This window comes from Camelus bactrianus, chromosome 6 (genome assembly GCF_048773025.1).
Source record: "Camelus bactrianus isolate YW-2024 breed Bactrian camel chromosome 6, ASM4877302v1, whole genome shotgun sequence".
NCBI classification, from domain to species: domain Eukaryota; kingdom Metazoa; phylum Chordata; class Mammalia; order Artiodactyla; family Camelidae; genus Camelus; species Camelus bactrianus.
Window position 1 is genome coordinate 71,579,770 of NC_133544.1, and position 20,994 is coordinate 71,600,763.

The following is a 20,994-nucleotide window of genomic DNA, read 5'->3' on the forward strand; positions in this document are numbered from 1 at the left end:
GACACCTGGCCCTTGAAATCAGAAGAGCTAGCATTACATCATTTCTTAGAAGAATCTGGCTTGGTGTATGTAATTTTTAATTATAATATGTTTTCAAATAAAATATATGAAATTTAAAAAATTATACAACTTCTAAAAGAAAACACAGGAGAAAAATCTATGTGAGCTTCAGTTTAATGACGAGTTTTTATGTACAACACCACAAGTATGATCCATGAAAGAAAAAAAAGATAAGTTAAACTTCATCAAAATTAAAAGCTTTTGTTCTGCAAAAGATATTAAGAGAACAAAAAGATAAGCCGCAGACTGGGAGAAAATATTTGCAAAACACATATCTGATAAAGGACTTATATACAAAATATACAAAGAACTCAGAACTCTTAAAACTCAACAATAAGAAAAAAATCCAATTTTCAAAACAGGCAAAAGATCTGAACAAACAAGTCACTAAAGAAAATATACACATAGCAAATAAGCACCTGAAAAGATACTCAATGTTTTTTGTCATTAGGGAAATATAAATGCAAATTAAAACAAGATACTGCTATATATCTATGTGAACAGCTAAAATCCAAAAAACTGACAATACCAACTGCTGGCAAGGATGCAGAACAACAGAAACTTTCATTTTTGCTGGTCGGAATGCAAAATGGTACAGCCAATTTAGAAGACAGGCAGTTTCTCACAAAGTTAAATACTTACCATACAATCCAGCAATCCTGCTCGTAGATATTTACCTATCCCAAAATGGAAATTTTATATCCACACAAAAACCCACACATGAATGTTTAAAGATGCTTTATTCATAATATCAAAAACTGGAGGCAATCAAGGTATCTTTCAATAGGTAAAGGGAAAAACAAACAGTAGTACAGCCTCAGAATGAAATGTTATTTAGTGACAAAAAGAAATTAGCTATCAAGTCTCAAAAAGACATGGATGATTCCAATTATATAACATTTGGAAAAGGTAAAACTATAGAGGCAGTAAAAAGATGAGTTTGGGGGAGGAAGAGAGGATTGAACAGGAATTCACACAGGGGATCTGTAAGGGTGGTAAAACTAGTCTGTATGATACCACAACGGTGGTTACACATTATGCATTTTGGGAAACCTATTAACTTCACAACACAAAGAGTGAACTTTAATGTACGCAAGTTTTCAGAAGATCATTCAGGATGTCATAGACTCTCAGGATAAAACACAGAATGTGACAAAACAATCTAACTGTCTTATAAATGTATGAAAAAATTTCACTGAAGGGGGTGGAGGAAAAATGCTCACCTTAAGTAACTTTGGAAACAAGTAGAGTCTATATGACTAAAGGCAACAGAAACTGCACATGAATATTGTACTCCAGTTCACTAAGTTATGTATTTGAGGGGTACAGGGCAACAATTCTGATATCACTACATATGGATAGTAGAATTGAACAATTAAGTAAATGGATGGCCAATAATGAGAGGTAGGTTTTTCACTGCTAGAATGGAGGTTACAGATAAGCCAGATGAAAAGGTTATAATGATCCATCTGGTGATAAAGTCAGTGTTAACCTATGTTTAGCTTATTATAGTCACAGATGGTTACACACAGAAATATTTATAGATATGTGTATAGACAACTGGTTAGCATACACACAAATACTTCCTTTCTCAGGGGGCCAAGAATCAACTCTCCAACAGCAACAAGCACAAGCACACCCACTATTCAGATCTGCTTTCTAATATCACTCTCCAGTAAGAGGAACCAGGGCTCCTTGAAGAGAAGTGGCTGATTCTAGGACTCAGGTAGGAAATACAGAAGATGAGTCTGAAGCATCTTGTAGTGCCAGAAAGTTAGGAAGTGCTCACAACAGAAACAGAACAAAACTTACAATGATGGATGTATATCAAAGGGGCACAGGGGGAAACTGAAAGAGTTCCCAATGGCAAAGCTGGAAAAATTTGAGAAATAAAATAAAGTGGCACTGGATTATAATCCAAAGTGTAAGATAAATATCCATGAGTCTTTATGGATATAAATAAATGATTGAATAAGTTAAAATGGGGAGAACAGATGAATCTCTCATGCAGAATTCAAAATAATTAATGTAAATACTCTACCTTCAAGGAAGTGACGCATAACTCCTAAATCCTTAAGTATAGGCTGCACATAGTAACTTCCTCCAAAGAAGACAGTATGGAAAAGGGGAAACAAGAGAAAAATCACAGTGGAGAAACCTGGCAAATACTTCCTCAGCCAAATGATCAGATCATCATTAACAGTGGTAAGTTTTCTTGATAGTATGATGTGATATAATGGAAATGGCACTTTAACTCTGTGGTTCCAAGAACATACAACCCATGTCTAATCATATGAAAAATGACATAAATCACAATTGCTGGAAATCCTGCAAAATACCTGACCAGTACTCCTCAAAACTGCTAAGGTCATCAAAAACAAGGGAAGTCTGACAAAGTGCATAGCCAGGAGTAGCTTAAGGAGATATGAGGACTAAATGTAATGCAGTATCCTGGATTGGATCCTGAAACAGAAAAAGGACATTAAGTAAAAACTAAAAGTCTGGATGATAAAGTATGGACTTTAGTTAATAATAATGTATCAATATTGGTCCATTAATTATAACAAACGTACCACATTAATCTTAAGGGATACTGTTTGCAGATATTTGGAAAATCTCAGTACTACTTTCATAATTCTTATGCAAATCTAAAACTGTGCTAAAATTAAATATTAACTTAAAAAAAACTTCTAGATTAAAAAGAAAGAGGAAGACAGGAACAAAATTAGAAATAAGAAATGAGACATATAAACACTAAAAAGGAGAATTATCATTAAACACTATATGAAATGTTATTAGTAAAATTTTAAAACTCGGTGAAATGGATACTTTAAAATCTCAGTGACATGGATGTACTGCCAAAATTGACTCCAGAAGACTAGTAAACTGAAATACAATAGTATATATGAAAGAAGTTGAGAAAAGAGTCAGAGAATCGCCTCCAAGAAATTACTTGAACCAGATGGTTTTTCCAGTGGAATCTTTCAAATTTTTAGGGAACAGATAATCCCCATGTTATATAAACTGTTTCAAAGCATAGAAATAAATGGACAGCCAACCCCCATTCATTTTATAGTTAACATACCCTGACAAAGCATATACATAGAACACAACCAACCTCACCCCTACCTACCACACAATAATATACACACACACACACGCACACGCACACACACACACACACACACACACAGCTAATCTCACTTATAAATATAGATGCAAAAATTCTGAATAAATGCAGCCATTAAAATCTGGTACTGAATTAGAATAAGAAGCCTCCATAACCAAGAAATACTGATTCAGGAATAAAAGACTAATTTAGTATTTAAATCTTTAATTTTGAAACATTCAGTAAGTTTGTCAAGAAGAAAAAACTTTATGATAATGTGAATAGATACTGAAACACACTGAATAAATTTCAATACTAAATCCTTATAAAGTTCTCAGAATAGGAATAATTATTGAAAAGGACACAAAAATTAAGACTATATCCAGGTGATCATAAACTAACAAGACTCAAAGCAAACAGCTAAAGAAAATTAGAATAAATAAGATAATTATCACTGAGGGCCAGAGGAGATCCATGTCCCAGTTCAAATAGTCAGGCAGAGATAGGGCAAATCCTCCCTTCCTGTATCTTTTAGTTCTATTCAAGCTTCCAATGAATTGGATGATACCCACTCACATTTGGGAGGGTAATGCCCTCCACTCAGTTTACCAATTCAAATGCTAGTCTCTTCCAGAAATACCCTCACAGATACACTCAGAAATAATGTTTAACCAGACATCTGGGCATCTTGTGATCCAGTCAAGTAGATACAGACAATCAGCCACCACAAAGACTGGATGGATGATGAAACCATTAACCAAGAGAGAGGAAAACATACAAAAGAATAGGTTTCAACAATGAGAAGTAGGAGGGGAGGGTATAGCTCAGTGGTACAGTATATGCTTACCATGCATGAGGTCCTAGGTTCAATCACCAGTACCTCCATTAAAAAAATTAAAATATAATATAATAAATAAATAAACTGGATTACCCCCTTCCAAATAAAAAAGAAAAGAAAAAAATTAAAAGAAAAAAAAAACCAATGAGATGTAAGGAGGGGGAGAGAAGAACCAGCAGGGAATAATGAATTTAGTAAAACCAGTACTATTCTAAGTGGTCAACCATGTCAGATGTTACAGAGACATCAAATGGGATAAAAACTGGGAGTACATCACTAGATTTAGAATTTAGGAGGACCACTGATGAAATAGTTTCTGTAGTGTCATAGGAGAAAATGCAGTGACGAAGTAAAGGCAGGTTGAGCAGGTAGCGCCAGTAGGTGTGGACTATTCTTTCAAGAAGTCTGGCCTTTAAGGAGAGGAAGGATACTGAGTGGTACCTGTTTGGTTGGGAGTAGGCTGAAGAATCAAGGGAGGAGGTCTTACTTGTATGTTTGGTTGGTTTGATGGCTCTTTGATTCTGTTTTAGGGTCAGAAGGTCCAAGCTTGGTAAACTGAAGGGAAGGAGCCAGAAGAGAGATTGAAGCTCCAAGTAAGAGACAGAGTAACTGTCAGATCAGGAGCCACGGGCAGAGTGAAGGGGACGGGACATTATTGACTTTGGCTTTGGAGAAGGAGAGCACCCACTCTCCAGCTAAAGGAAGAGGGAAGGGGGTAGAGGTGCACAGCCAGTGCAGTGGAGAGACAGCAAGAATGTGGAAGGGATTCCCACCCAGCTGGTCCATTTTCTCCAGACATTGAGACTGCCAGGGCCAAGGACCAGCAGAAGAAGATAGGAGGTTAAACACAGGGTAACAATTCAGAAGACTTACTTTGGAGACTTAAGAGAAATTGCTAAGCAATACTGAGAATCCAACAGAGGTTAAAAACCAAAAATCTTCAGCCAGTTAGCAGTTATGTGATTTTTTTACCCTCAGTCCTCGGCAAATCAGAGCAGAAAGAGACTACCAAATTCTCTTGGAATATTAAATCTTAACATCCAAGAGCAGAAGTAACATTTACATGAATTTCACAGAAAAGCACTTTGAGAGAGGTATTTGCAAATTTTGAGAAGCCTATTTGATTAAAAGGCCACTGTTTTGTGCTTACATGCACTTAAAAATTTGGAGCTGGAAGCATAAGAGGTAAATGTGACAAAGGCAAAAAAGAAGCAGCTCTATCTAAACAATGATAACAAACAACCCTATCACTAGCTGTACTGAACCTTATCTCTGTCCATCAGATAAATGCTAAAAAAACTATGGGGAAACCTCTGGAATGGTAAAGAGGTTTGAATTCATAACAATTCTCTAGAAAAACTTTAAAGAGATCCCTCGAAAATGAGGTGGGACAGGCTTCTTAAATATTTCTGAGATCTCTAGCAAGTGTAATACTGTCTACTTCAAAACCTCAGTACTTGAGGTTATCTCTGGTTTATTAAGTCCAAATGGGTAAAAATCCATTTAATGTAGTTTTTATCTTCCTCTTGGAGTCAAGGCCTCATTTGTGTTTAGTATCTATACATAAAACTAACTTTTAAAAAGCAAGTATCTTTTTTTTTTGCTGTTGGTTATTTGTGATGTTAGAAGAGCACTAGGATGTATTTTGTGTTTGGGGTGATGGAAAATAGGTTGGAAATTGCCATTCTGCCACTGGCCCAAAGTCCCTCAAGTTACTCCTAAGTGAGAAGTGATGGAAAAACAAAACAAACAAAATAAAACAACAAAAAAACTTTAAAATTTTTTAATTTAAAAAAAAAAACAAGAAAAAACAAAAACAAAAAAAAGTAGATGTCAAAGAAACAACTGAGAGAGATGAAGAATAATCATCCTAAGATTTCTCCCTTTGTTTAAAGGGAAAAAAGAAGAAGAATGGTAGAAAATAGGGTTTGGTACATTTGTAAATGTGTGTTTAAAGTTCAAACAAACTATGTTAACAAAGGAGGAAGGGCAGGGAGGAATAAATTAGAGGAGTATGGGATTAACAGGCACATTATTATATATAAAATAGATAAACCTACCATATAGCACAGGGAACTATATTCAATTTCTTGTAATATCATATAATGGAAAAGAATCTGAAAAAATAAATACATATGTGTGTATATGTATAACTGAATTGCCTTGGTGTACAACTGAAACTAATATTGTAAAGCAACTATACTTTAATTTAAAAAACCAAATTAAAAAAAAAAATCTTCTCCCCTCAATAAATAAATAAAGTTCAAGTCCAAATAACTCTGTCCCTAAATCCTTCAAGAAACTCTTCTGAAGTACTATTTTAACTAGATGCCGCCACCTACTGGACAGTTGACAAAGGCTTTGCGCTTTCCTGGTAGCAGAAAAAATGATCATGGAGGAAAACAGAGCAAAAGATTTGTTTTCACAATAAGCCTTATGGGAACATTTCACTTTAAAATTTATGACTATACATAGGCTTGATCAAACTAATTTTTTAATTTTTATATTTTTAATTAAGAGGAGTGAGTAGCCGAAGTTCAGGGAAAAACCTGGGAAAGAAACAAATCTCAGAATGGAACAGATATAAGCAATTTCACACCATTTTAGATATGCGGCCATGTTGTAATCATAGAAGTAGAAGACTTTCAAAAATCAGTGCTATGGAGTCAAATCGGACTCTTACATTTCTATTCATTCTTTTATACATCTTTCATATATGCTATTAATACATTTCATAAACTGAAGATTCCCAAAGTTAACTCTTTTGGAATAAGGTAATAATTATGTTATGTAAAATGTGAAAAATGCATAATTAGGCTAATAATGTAGTCTATGGTAAATCTCTTAAGGTTTTTAAGATTTTTAAAAATCAGATATGTGTGACTTCTGAATACATGTCTATGACGTAAAGAGCCAGCAAGAAATTTCACTAAGGAATTCACCTTCTATAAAAGACCAATCATCAAAAAAAAAAAAACCCTAATTAAAGTGAAGAACCAGGAATACAATAATGTTGTCTCTTCAGTCTAGTGAACTGCTCGAGTGTGAGCTAGAGACGAGACAGACAAGAGCAAGAATTATGGGCAACAGACACTGGGTTTATCCAGCAGTGTCTTTGATTCCCATTTCCTTTTACACCCACCCTACTTTCACATATTATTTGCTCTGTGCACAATAAACACTGCCAGTACATAACAACTAACTAAGAATTAGGAATCTAAAAACTGAAACCCATTGTGACAATATTTAAAGCAATGACTCTCTCTAAACATTGCTTCCAAGCCTCTGATAACTCCAGCTTTCAGCTCATGAAGTCAAACTAATTTCCATGTAGGACATTAGTAGTAATCTAACATTACTGTAAATGTCTACAGGGCCTACGGTAGTCATGGGACTCCAGAGATAAAATTGTGAGTTCCACAGGTTTATACCTGCCATGAGCTTTAAAAATTAAATGTTTTCAGTGTCTGTGAGTCTGTTTCTGTTTCGTAAATAAGTTCATTTCTGGTTTTATTTTTTTTAGATTCCACATATAACTGATATCATATGGCATTTTTCTTTCTCTTTCTGGCTTACTTCACTTAGAATGACAATCTCCAGTCCCATTCATGTTGCTACAAATGGCATTATTTTATTCTTTTTTATGGCTGAGTGGTATTCCATTGTATAAATATACCACAACTTCTTCATCCAGTCATGCGTCGATAGACAACTATTTAGGTTGTTTCCATGTCTCACTGTTGCCAGAGGGGAAAGGGGGTGAGAAGGGATAAATCGGAAGTTCGAGATTTGCAGATACTAATTACTATATATAAAACAGATAAACAACAAGTTTCTACTGTATAGCATGCAGAACTGGATTCAATATCTTATAGCAACCCATAATGAAAAAGAATATGAAAGGAATATTTGTATATATAGGTATGACTGAAACATTATGCTGTACACCAGAAATTGACACAACATTGTAAACTGACTATACTTCAATTTAAAAAATATACAGATAATTAAATATTATTAAAAAATTAAATGTATTCGATAGTTCGGATTTGTTTGTGAAGAAAAGCCAGCTGAGAACAGAAGTCTTGCCCTCCAGGGCCAAAAGTTCACTCAGTAGTAAACTCTGTGACTGAAAAGGCTAATGTCAAAGGGCCACCATCAATCCCCGTCCAGAGTGGCCTGTTTTACAGTCTTTGCTTTAGAGTCAGCCACAAGCAGGTATGGCTTCTTAGAAATGCCTCACTGGAGAAATAAGCGTTTAGCTCCTCCTTTCTAAAATACAGATGCTGAGATACTATTACATCCAGAATCACATTCCTGACACTGTCCATGTTCTTTCATTAGAATAAGGAGTGTAGTCTGAATTCTAGGAAGGTGTACAATTACTGAGAGACAGTAAAGAAAGTATAAGAAGCTGTACTTTTTGAGAGAGATTATCTTCATACAATAGTCTTCAGACATTTAAATTAGTAAAAACACATTTTATAAGCTATAGGTTTCAAGTGTTCTGCAGTCTTTTTTCTTAAATAATGTTGTCATTGCTGAACAACTTTCACAGAGAAAAACAAGCTTAAGAAAAACATGTTATTCCAAAAACCTTTCTGAAAAAGACAACAATATATCTGTCCTAATAAAAGGTATGACAAAGCTATGATAAAACAATACTAATATCAGCAGATAGAAATATTAATGGAAAAGAACTGAAAGCTTAGAAAAATAGATCCAATTAGTGCATGATAAAATTAGCATTCCAAATAAGTGGGAACTATGGATTACCCAATAAAAGGTCTTCAAATAACCAGTAACAAGTTGGAAAAAAAAAAAAAAAACAACTAAATAGTATACCTCATATGTGACACCAAAACAAATTCAAAGTAGATTGACATTTTAAATTATTCCATAAAATAATAACAGTACTAAAGGAAACCACAGGTACATTTTTATATAATCTGAAAGTGGAAAAGGCCTTTTTGTAAGCAGAGCAACAATTAACGATAACATAAAAGAAATGACTGGTTTAACTAATACAAATGTTAAGAAATACCATAAAACAAAAGAAAAATAAGTTAGAAAAAAGTATTTTTGATACTTCTTACAAAGAATTAGTATCCTTAATATGTCAAGGAATCCTTCAAATCAATAAAAAGGAACATTTTACTTTATAAAAGAACAAGTAGTTCATAAAATGTGAAATGAAAAAATAAATATTCAACTTGCCTGATTATCAGAGAGATACAAATTACCATGAGTCCATTTTCAATTAACAAAGCTTTAAAACAAAGTCCAATGTTGCAGCAGGTATAGGAAAATAATGCCTCAGATACAGTGTTAGTGGGAAGCTAAATTGGTATAACCTTTCAGCAAATCAGCATGGATAAAAATCTTTAAATTTAAAGTCCAATTTCTTTGACTAAGTAATTTCTCTTAGAGGAATTTATTTAAAGATGTATATTAGGTTCCTGTAACTGTTGTCACAAATAAATGCAAACTTGGTTGCTTAAAACAATAGAAATGTATTCTCTCACAGTTCTGGAGGCCAGAAGTCTGAAATCAAGGTGTCAGTAGGGCCACACTCCCTCCAGGGGCTCTAGGAAAGATTCTGTTCCCTGCCTCTTCCAGTCTCTGGTGGTGCCAGCATTCCTTGGCTTGAGGCCACACCACTCCACTCTGCCTCCATCTTCACATCACCTTTTCTCTTCTCTGTATCTCTACTCCCTCTGCCTCCTTCTTATGAGAATATTTATGATGGCATTTAGGGCCCACCTTCATATTCGAGGGTTATCTCCTCATCTTAAGATCCTGAACTTAGTCATATCTGCAAAGACCCTTTTTCTAAATAAGATAACATTCACAGCTTCTAGGGATTCGACATGGATATCTTGGGGGGAGGGGTGCATTTTTTTGGCCTACCACAAAAGGTAATAAGGAAATAATTGCCTAATAACGTTACTGCAGCATTGTGTATAATTGGAAAAAAAAACTGGAAAACAAAGGAAATAATCTACATGTTTAACAGGGTATTAGTCAAGCAAATGATGGTACAACCATATAGTGAATTAATATACAGTCACTGAAAATAATGTTGATGAAAATCACTCCAGTTACCTATTGTTACATAAAGTCACCCAAAATTTAGGGACATAGAGTAATAATTACTGCAGGCAAAATTTACTGATGGATGCTAATATTAGTGAGTGAAAGTTTGGAGAGGACCAGGATATTTGCATAGGCTTAAAGCATCTCCCCCAAGATATTTATTAACTGCAAAAGGAAAACAGTAACTTTGCAGTGGACAAAGCTGGCAGACACCACCTCAACCAAGTTTTGGAGGTTAACATTACCAGTAATAAAATATATCAACATTAGGTACCCTGAGTGTGATCAACTGAGAAAACGCAACTTCTGGGGTATTCTTGACAAAAATGCTTAACCATCATCTAATCGAGAGAAAACATCATACAAACCGAAATTGAAGGATATTTTACAAAATAACCAACCAATATTCTCCAAATGTGTCAAGACCATGAAAGATAAGGAAAGACTGAGGAACTGCGAGAAACTGGAGAAGACTAAGGAGACATGACAACTCAATGCAATATGTGGTCCTGGATCAGATACTAGAAAATAAAAGGGACATTGGAGGAAAAACTGATGAAATTGGAAGAAGATATTCCAATAATGAATAATATTGTACCAATATTAATTTTTTAACTTTGATCATTTGACTGTGGTTATACAGGATGCTAACATTAGGGGAAGCTGGGTGAAAAGTGTATAGGAACTCTATGTATTATTTTGTAACTTTTCTGTAAGTTTAAAATTATTTCTAAATAAAAAGTAAAAACAAAAATGTAGTGGCATAAAACAATGACTATTTTACTATGCCTATGATTCTGTGGGTCAGTCAGCTGAGGGGCATGGCAGAAACAATTTATCTCTGTTCCATTATGAATGGGGCCTCAGCTGGGGTGGCTGCATTTGGCTGAGGACGTCTGGAGAAGCTCCAAGAGGGCCACCCACAGAGCCTTGGCTATTCTCTACACCATCCTCGCTAGGGATGAAATGTGCAAGGTTGCTCCTTCATTCATACCTCTGGTGACTTCACTGAAGTCAGTGTATTAATTTTCTAGGGCTTCTGTAACAAAATACTATAGACTGGGTGACTGAAAATAACAGAAGTTTATTCTGCCACAGTTCTGGAATCTAGACATCTGAAATAAAGGTGTTGGGAAAACCATGCTCCCTCTGAAGTCACTAGGGAAGAATCCTTCCTTGCCTCTTCCTGGCTTCTGGTGGCTCCCAGCAATCCTTGGTGTTACCTGGCTTGTAGCTACATTACTCCAATCTCTGCCTCTAGCGTCACGTGGTCTTCTCCCCTATATCATTGTGTCTCTGTGTCTCCTCTTATAAGGACATGAGTTATTGGATATAGGGCCCACCCTACTCCAGGATAACCTTATCTTAACTAATTACATCTGCAAAGATCCTATTTCCAAATAACGTCACATTCTGAGGTTTCTGGTGGACATGAATGTTGGGGATCATTAGCAAACTCACTATGGGTGGGAACTGGCCAGCATCATTGTCTCTCTGCATAAAAAGAGGCCCACGTAGTTTCTGAGTTCTCAGTGCTGGGTTCGGAAAGAAACCAACCTGAAGGAAATCTCATCCACATCAAAACTCATGCTAAAAAGTTGTAGTAGCCTGAATTGGGTCCTTGGGATTCTAAAATGTTACTCACTTTGTAAAAGACAAATGGATTCTAGGATTCTCAGAGAAATCAGAGGCCCCTGCTTGGAGCCAGCCTAATGCCCAAGCAGTACTATATGACCATTTCCATGATGTAGGTGAAAGGGTTTTAAGTGTCCTGCCAAAAAATACCAACTGCTTCCCAATCACTAAAACAGTATATAAGTAGGTTAAAATAGGCTATATGATTCCATAGTACTTCTGCAGAAGAAGAAAAAGAAGAAGGAAGAAGGAAAAGAAGGAGGAGGAAGAGGAGAATCACAAATACACAGCTGACCCTTGAACTACATAAGTTTGAACTGCCCAGGTTCGCTTGGATTTTCAATTGTACAGGGGTCGGTGCTCCTAACCACTACGTTGTTCAAGGGTCAACTGTATATCCACACAAGGAGAAGTAGGAACACATGAGGAGAATTAATTGACTGGTCTCATAAAGCCAGACTGTGAGAGAGCAGGGGAAGGACAAATCAGTAATGGATTTTTATGAAAGGTTGTAGAGGCCTGAGTGAGACACCTCGTGGGATGATCTTAGGCATTCAGGGGACTGTTTGCATAAACTGGGTGTCTACAGGGATCTAAGAGGCACAGGAAGGAAAGGCGAAGACATACTTCGTCTATTTCCCAATTTTTCACTGCCCTGTCCCCCTCACCTTTGAGCAGACACCTAGAAGACTCTGAAACATATCTAAGCTCTGGGTAGTTCCAAATAGTCCTACCTAACGTGATGATTTCCTCTAAAGAAGAGTTAAACTCAAAGAAAAAGAAAAAATAATTGAATTGGGAATTTTACTTTAACCCAAATATTCTATGACTCTGAGACAAAAAAAAAAAAGATGAATCAATTTTACTCACCAACAGTTTCTTCTGATGCAGCAGTCAAAGCTAGAAATTTTTTTGTATTTTCCATCTCCTCATTACTTTGCAAAGCTTCATTATTTTTTGCAGACTAATAAAAAAGAAGTAAAATTTTAAACATAGGAAAAGAAGGCAACTATACTTATTGATATTTTTGAAAATTCCAACATGGTTTCCAAACGTGCATATAAATGAGAAGTCTCAGGTTATTTTTATTCCTTTAATTAAGAAATCTGCTAATGTTTCCTGTTCCCTCAAAATTCTATCAATGAATATTCCCAGATAGAGCTGAAATATGTTTATCATTATATGACTACCCTGCTTAAAGTATCTTAAGTTTCTGTTAAATGTTTCTATAACTAATGAGTAACCTAAAGGTACATCATCAAATTACAATTTCAGACATTTCAAAATTGATGCTATATTTTATCATGATTACAGTTATAATTCATATTTCCAACCCAGTTAAAATTTGCTTTGAGATTCAATAGAAATAAGTGATAGGCTAACTTTTTCTGCTAAAAAATTCACACAAATTACTTCTCTAGCTTAAAGCACTGTACTTTATATATTCCTTTTTTCCACCTGGCCATCCAGGGAACCTTGTAAAAATGTATTCTTAATTATCTCATTATTAATTCATCTCATCGTCCAGGAAATTTCTTCAGAAGTCAGTCAGTTAATCAAGGAGGGATTTATCAAAAGCAATAAATCTGTTATTACAATGTTTCTTACCTTAAAAGTGCTCTCCTTTGAGGGGCAAAGTTCAAATACAAGCTAATCGCTATACATGAAGTCAGTACCAACACCTGGTCAACTTCCACCCCTCAATACTACAGAGAACAAAAGGTCCAAGGAGGCCAAGGGAAGTTAATCGAGCACTAGAAATTCATTAAGATAGAAGTAAACAGAGCATAGTCACAAACCACAAGCACTTCACAGCTTCCCAAAGAGGTCTTGACCAGCATGAGAAACAGTCAACTCCCTGCTTGTTTGTCACAAAAGTTTATGCAAATAATAATGGTAACCAGGGGGTGAAATTTTTGTGTATTTGTGTATTTTTCTCCAAACTGGAAGCTTGCTGAAGAAAAAGCAGACAAACCTACTTGATAGAAAGTAGGTACCACATCCCTTTCTATTCCAAAGATAGAGAAGCCTCAGCCAGACACAGGTGAGAGAAGCCTACTGTGCTGTCCGCTGTCCATGGGGAGTGAGCACACAAGTGCAGCGCCTGGAATCTGGAATGCTGCAAAGTCACCTTCTCCAGCTCCAGAAATCCACCTCCCTCACCACTCCCCCACCACATTAACACTACCAGAGTCCACCCTTTTCTTACTCATCTCGGAGGAAGTTGTTTCTTACATGTCAGCATACGGTTTTCCAATTCTTACCTTCAGTTCTTCCCACAGCTTTATTCTCAATTCTAGACCTCGCTTCTTAATTTCTTTTTCTCTACATTGTCTCTTCACCAATATCTTATCAAGCCTCTTCATCTTCTGAATAGCATCTTGAAGTTGAGAATCTAATTCTTTTAATTCAGATTCATCTATATTATGTTGAATGATATAGAAGGAATGAGCTTGAAGTTTAGTAAAGTCTTAAAGCTTTTTCTCTTTCTGTTTTGTTTTTACTATTTGTTCTTTCATTCAACAAATGTTTATGGCTGATGGTAATAACTAGCATTGGTGTCACATATCTTGATTTACAAGGTGTTTTCACATATAATTGTTCATAAAATTATCTAACAACAATGTGAAATACACATTTATCTCTATTTTACTATTGAGATAATGGGGTCCTTTCAAATAGCTAATAAATTCAAACAGCACTGAATTCAGAAGAGGGTCTCATATGAATCTAAGTCCCAAATTCTTTCTCCTTCATTCTGCTATAGCTTCTATATTCATAACTAAAAATAAGGAGTAAGACAAAGACCCTATCCTAAAGTGGCTTCAGACTAGCTGAAAGAGAAGTCATGTACACAAATAGCTACAGCAAAATGTAGCATGTCATTAAGAGACACAGAGTGATTCCAACATGTTAGAAACAAATTCTAAAAAGTACACCAAAAACAGACTTTAATCTATGTCCCTCCCATTTGTCCTATTTCCTTGAAGTACATAAAAAGGATCTTGAGTTGTGGATAAATGTTGGTAACTTATTTGACATTAGAACTCTTTAGAACTTCCATCATTCAAGTTTTAACTTATAATTATGATTAATGATATTAATAATTATAATTATCATTATGATTAATGATAATGTTAATAATAGCAGCTAACATTTATAGTTACCTGATAGGCACAGTCTTAAATGCTTTATTTATATGCATTATCTCATTTAACCCTCACCATAAACCAGCAAGATGGCATAATTATCATCCTATTTCACAAATTAGTAAACTGAGGCTAATTTGTAACTGAGTTACATACATGTCCAAGATAAATCATCTTGTATCTAGTAAATGGCAGAGTCAGTTTCCACCCAAATCTGACTCCAGAGCCAAAGCTCTTCACCACCAGGAGACAATTCTTCTGTGAAGTCAGATGAAAGGTGATAATTTGGCAATGAGCATAAATGTTCAGGTTCTAAAGTCTTAGCCACCCAAACTAAATCATTAGAAACGACATATCATGCTAAGGAAAGCCAAATTTTACAACTTTTGAAGATCCAAACAATCCAGCGATGTTTCCTTAAAAGATATCACTTCCTTTTTAAGGAAAATGAGATATTTTTAGAGGAACAAACAACCAAAAAGAATAATGATCTTACCAATCAGGAGGCTCTACAAATCTTACTGCACACGTACTTGGAATGCAACAGCCTCTAGTTCTAATTCCCAACTGCCAACCCTACCATTCTCAGGCTCTGCATACATACGGAGTCTACACAGCAGGCATTTTGAAGTAACTTATGCAGTACTGAAACAGCAGAAACAAATACAATGTAAATGGGGCCAACAGCTAATTTCAACTCTAGTAAACTGTTTCCTGATAACTAATCCTGAGTCACCTGGCCTGAGAGCTGGTCCCATCCCAAACATAAATCTAAATCAATACTTCTCAAAGTTTAGGATCTCAACTTCACTTTACAGCTTCAGAAATTACTGAGAACCCAAAGTAGCTTTTGTCTATGAGTTATACCTATTAACAATTACCATATTAGAAATCAAAACTGAAAAATATTGTATATATGTATTCATTTTTAAATAATAAATGTTATTACTAATTTTATGTTAACATAAATATAACATTTTATGACAAACAACTATATTTTCCAAAATAATCATTGGGAAGAATGGCAAAGCTTTAAATTTTTAATATCTGGATTAATAGAAGACAGCTAGATTCTCACATCTGCTTCTATAGTCAATCCATTGTAATCTGTTGTTTCAGTTAAAAGTATTTAAGAAAATTTGGTCTCACACAGACATGTAGTTGGAAAGGGGAGGAGAAATTTAATAGCCTTTTCAGATAATTGCAGTTATTCTTCTTTGATATTATGTCAAAACTGGACAAGGGCTAGTTTCTTAAAGGTTAGTTGTAATATGAAATCTGTAACCCTATCAGTGAGCTTTTTGTTTTTGCTCCATTAAAATCCATGGATCTATTGTTCATGTTCAATGGATCTTTTACCCTGCATTGGCCATTTGGAAAATAGTGGTTTGCAGAATCATGCAGACCTTCAACATATTAACACATTTCAATACACAATATCAAAAAAAGACATTTGTTAATATTGCCACCAATTTTCATTGGAAAAGTCGAAGTACTGGGAAGCTCATGGTGACATACACAAGTTTTCCAAGATTCTAATTTTTCACTTGAAAGATCAAATTTTACCACCAACAAAAAATACTGTCAGTTGTTTTCCTTTAAGTAATAGGCCCATTTCATTTTTTAAAAATGTCTGCCAAATACCTAAGTCTGAACAATAACAGTTTGTCCACCAGTCATTCTTTCAAGTTAATATGATGTCCCATTAAAAAGTGGCCAATTGAGCTCTCAGCTTCAACTATCACATGAATACTTTTCCTCAACACAATCTTCACATTCTGGTATCCAATAGAACTGTTTTATATGTAGTTCCCATTTTAACACACAGGATAGTAAAAAGATGTGTACTCAAAGGTCAAGAAGAAATAGAAATTAAAATTTTTACTGCTCCATCAAGGACACTCTTAAGTGACACTGGCTATTTCTTTTCTCTGCCCGTGCCTGGTCATGAAGGAGACAATGACTACTAGAACAATTTCATGTCATTGCCTTGATTCACACTAAACCACCAGCAATTTGACCCACCAGTGCTTTTGTACCATCAGTGAAACTGTCCATTCAATGGGCAAAAAGGCAAATAGCATTATTTCAGTATTATAATGAATTACATTACTGATCTATCAGTGTTACAATGAAAGTAGTTTTTACTTTGCAGAGCTCCTGAAAGGCTCTCAGAGACTCCCCGCCCCACCCAGGGCTCTGCAGTCCATGTTTTGAGAACTGCTGTTCTGATTCACTCGGACTGGTATTAATTTAATAACCATGAAAAAAGGGAGTCTCTTAAAATCCAAAAGTTATTAAGATTGGTGGGGTATATCTCAGTGGTAGAGTGCATGCTTAGCATGCATGAATTCCTGGGTTCAATCCCCAGTACTTTCATTTAAAAAAATTAAAAATAAAAAGTTTTTTAATTTCTAAAAAATAAAATAAAAGTTAGTAAGATCAAATGAGATTATCCCTTAAAAAGGTATTTATAAATTACAGAATATATTTTATTATGTAATTTTAATCATCAAAAAGATCAAAAAAAATCATGTCATAAAGTGCAGAAATACTTCCTACTGGATTAATCTAAAATGACTACAAAAACATTTTACTAAATGACATATTTTATTATTTTTCTATATTATATTATTATTATTTTAAAATACTAAGTGTATTTAAGAACTCAATAGTCTTATAAAAAAGCGATAATTTGCTTGCTCACAAAAAGCATGTCTCTTTTTTTAATTATTATTTCTACTTAGCTGATAAAAAACATATGTAGTTCTAATATTTTAATTAGGGTATCTATAATTATCATCAGCCAATCACCAAGTGATTATCCTACCTGAACATTCAGGGATTATCTGATGTTGAACCAAGTTCAGATCTTCATCTGACCCCTCTTCAGCCAACTGTATTTTCTCAGAGTAGTCTTCCCCTTTATCATCATTACTGTTTCTATTTTCCTCTGTATTATTGCTTTCTGAGTGGCTCTGTTTACCAGAGTTCAAATTGACTGCAGTACCAACCTAAAAATTATTTCCAAAGAGTTTTTAAAAATAATGTATTTGTTAAAAACTTCTAGACTATTTTAACACTAATGTGAGTATATGTGAGGACATACATACATACAGCAACATTAAATTATTCTAGAAATGTAACACTTACCTAAATGTAATTTAAACACACATTAAATTTAACATTTGTCAACAATGTAATATGCACCACTCCCCAGCAATTTCTAGCAATAACAGAGAAGGGTCAGGAATCAGTCCCAAAGAGAACGGCTCTGAGGATAAGGCGTGAATAGTCCCTGCTCCCTGAGCTGACACAAGGATGAAGAGTCAAGGGCTAGAGTGGGGTTGTCCAAAACGATAGCCACTAGCCCCGTGCAGCTACTGAACAGCTGCCAAGAGAACAGTCTGAACTGAGATTTGCTTCTCATGGAGTTCTTCAAATCAGAACCATGTTATCTGGTGAATAATTTTTATGCTTGTCACAGTTTTTCTATTTTATTTCGATTTCTCTTTCCATTTTTAGCAAAGTTCATTTTGAAGCCACCAGTTGGTGCAGCTGTGTTTTCCTGAGAGAAGACAAGAACAGACATCCACAGCTGCACCAGGAAAAAACCGGGATCCTAGGGCCCTGATGGCTGTGCCTGGCACTGAGGATCACAGCAGAAGGGAAAACAGCCCACAGGAGAGGGAGAACCTCAGGGAGAGTGGGTCAGCCACTTCTGAGAGGTGTGCCTTTCCCCTCCAACGTAGGGACTGTCTGCTCCAGCCCTTCAGGGTTCAGCCCTTGGTGGCTTTTATGCTCACTCTGCACCACTGTGGTTAACACTCAACCCCTCTAGTCTGTGCCCCCTTGTGAATCTCCAGGACAGACTGTAAATGGTACTGAGAATTAAACTTCCAGGGATACAGGACTGCATGAGCATCTCTGTTCACCTCAGCTAGGACATTAGCCCCAGCAGAACTAAGCTGAGTCAGCGGTATAAAAATCATAGCCAACATTTACTGAGGAATTACTGTTGGCCAGGTCCTGTGCTAAGTACTTTACACACACTGCCCCATTCACTCCTCACAATGATCCTATGGTATAGGCATTACTACCCTTATTTAACAGAAGAAAACAGATTGAGTAGGGAATGAAACTAACGGGAGGCCCAATTTACAAACAAGCAAAACAATGCCTACTTTATGTGATCTTGGAGGTGTTAATGAGGGCTCCCTGTTCAAAAACAAACTTCTGTCAAAGGCCAGATAGAGCCTAAAATTCCATAATAGCCTTGAGGCTACAAAGGTCTGTGAAAATGCTGAAATTGCTGGGAGAGTTCACACAAGCACTGTCAGTAATTTACATCCTGGCATAAATGAACGTAGCCTACCTTTTGCTGAGAATGGGTTTTTATAGAGGGGAAACATAACTAGATATTAGCAATATTCTTGGGTAGCACACTTCAGGATACACAAAGATCTTTCACATATATCATCCTATATGACCCTAACTCTTAGCATGTTCTTATTCTAGGAAGCAATGAGGCAAAAAGATGAAACTAGAGAAGAAAAGGCCAGCATTGCCCATTTCACAGTCTTACCCACAATTCCCGACCCCACCAGCATCAACCATCTTCTCCATCCCATTGTCGACTGGCCTCCCTATTCCTAACCCTCCTGATCTTCTACCCTGTGGCCCAAGTCTATGATTTTTCTTTCTTCTTCATTCTCAAAGCCACATTCAATCTCCCTTTTCCCTTGCTCCACATCCCCCACTTCATACCTCCAAGTCAATCCCAGGAAAAGTAAATACCCTATAAAAACCCTTCCTCACAATTAGATCCCTACCTGAAAGCCATGAGATTTTTACACAAATTACAACTATTGGCTCTTTCAAGAAAAATATTCAGAAGCAACAACAAACCAAAATTCTTAGCATAAGAAATATATCATTACTATAGAAATTTCATTAAAACTCTACTTTCTGCCATACATAAATTTTTGGTAAGAAATTAATAAAAGACAAATGAGCAATAAAACTAATCAAAATTCCACGATTTATTATTTAGACAATGCATAAGGTTTTATAGACACTGAATCATTTGTAAGTAGCAGTCAACCTGCAAGATATCCGTGGCTTTCTTCCCCAACCTAAGACAAACCTTACTGATTTTCCATGAACTTGATTAACATAAATCAGAACTTTAGGAAGGCTTGCTTTTGATATAAGTATCAAAGTCCCTGTTGGTTAATAAATATTCTAGAGTTTGAACTACAGCTTAGTAGCTTCAAATAAAACCTGACTTGAAATGATTGCTGATGTTTTCAAGACAGCAATAGTAATCTATGTATTAAAATACATGTGTCAATATTGTGAAGTTGTTGCATTAAAAAGTCATCACCCAGGAATATGTAAATAGAAATACTAATTCTATGCAAATCTAAAAGTTGTCAGGTCTTTGTATATTATCCTACCTACATGAAATCATAAAACTACCCTTTTGAATGTGTTGAACATGTATTTTGTGAATACTTACTATATGCCAGACTTTATGCTGAATGGTGTGAATAATAACGTAGGAAGGACAGACCAAATAGCTAAGATGTATTAAATACTTACTAGGTGCTAGTCACTTATAAAATCTTTAGATATTTTACCTCATTTCATCCTCAAAACATGCCTATAAGGTGGATAGTATTATTACTCCTTTGAATAGATGAGGAAACTAGCAGAGAGTCAAATTTGCCCAAAATCACATAAAACGTGGTCAGCGGAGACTAATTAGAACCCATGACTCCTGAGATTAGGCTTATCATCACCATACTTGGGACTAAAGAATCTAAAATTATTTTGAGATTCCAGTTTATGCTATAAGGAAAACTGAATAAACTGAAATCTCCCATCTACTTAGAAATCCATAATTAAACTCATAAGATCATTAGGGAGACTACCAGTGAACAGAAACCAAAAGGAGACTGAAAGCTGGAACAGGAATCTTTTCAATCCTTAAAGTAGCTGCTCAGTGTGGGTGGGGGTGGGAGTGACAAGGAAGGCAAATGAGATTGTGCAGGCCTCAGAAAGCTATGTGCTTGGGCTTTGCCACCCAAGCAGAGATAGGAGAC

The 20,994-nt window shown here is 35.5% G+C and overlaps 1 protein-coding gene across 7 annotated transcripts in view; it reads right to left on the reverse strand.

Annotated features, from left to right (window-relative positions):
* The window catches only part of FSIP1 (fibrous sheath interacting protein 1), a 174,699-nt gene that overhangs the window by 144,247 nt on the left and 9,458 nt on the right, over positions 1-20,994 (reverse strand). For 5 of the 7 annotated variants that reach the window (XM_045524383.2, XM_045524386.2, XM_010965126.3 and 2 more), the window contains exons 3-5: positions 17,718-17,901; positions 14,003-14,157; positions 12,609-12,702 (exon numbers count right to left, since the gene is read on the reverse strand). In XM_045524383.2, coding sequence (XP_045380339.1) covers positions 12,609-12,702; positions 14,003-14,157; positions 17,718-17,901 — 433 coding nt within the window. The remainder of the gene's footprint in view (positions 1-12,608; positions 12,703-14,002; positions 14,158-17,717; positions 17,902-20,994) is intronic. The other 2 variants (XM_045524387.2, XM_045524388.2) reach the window with 1 other exon arrangement.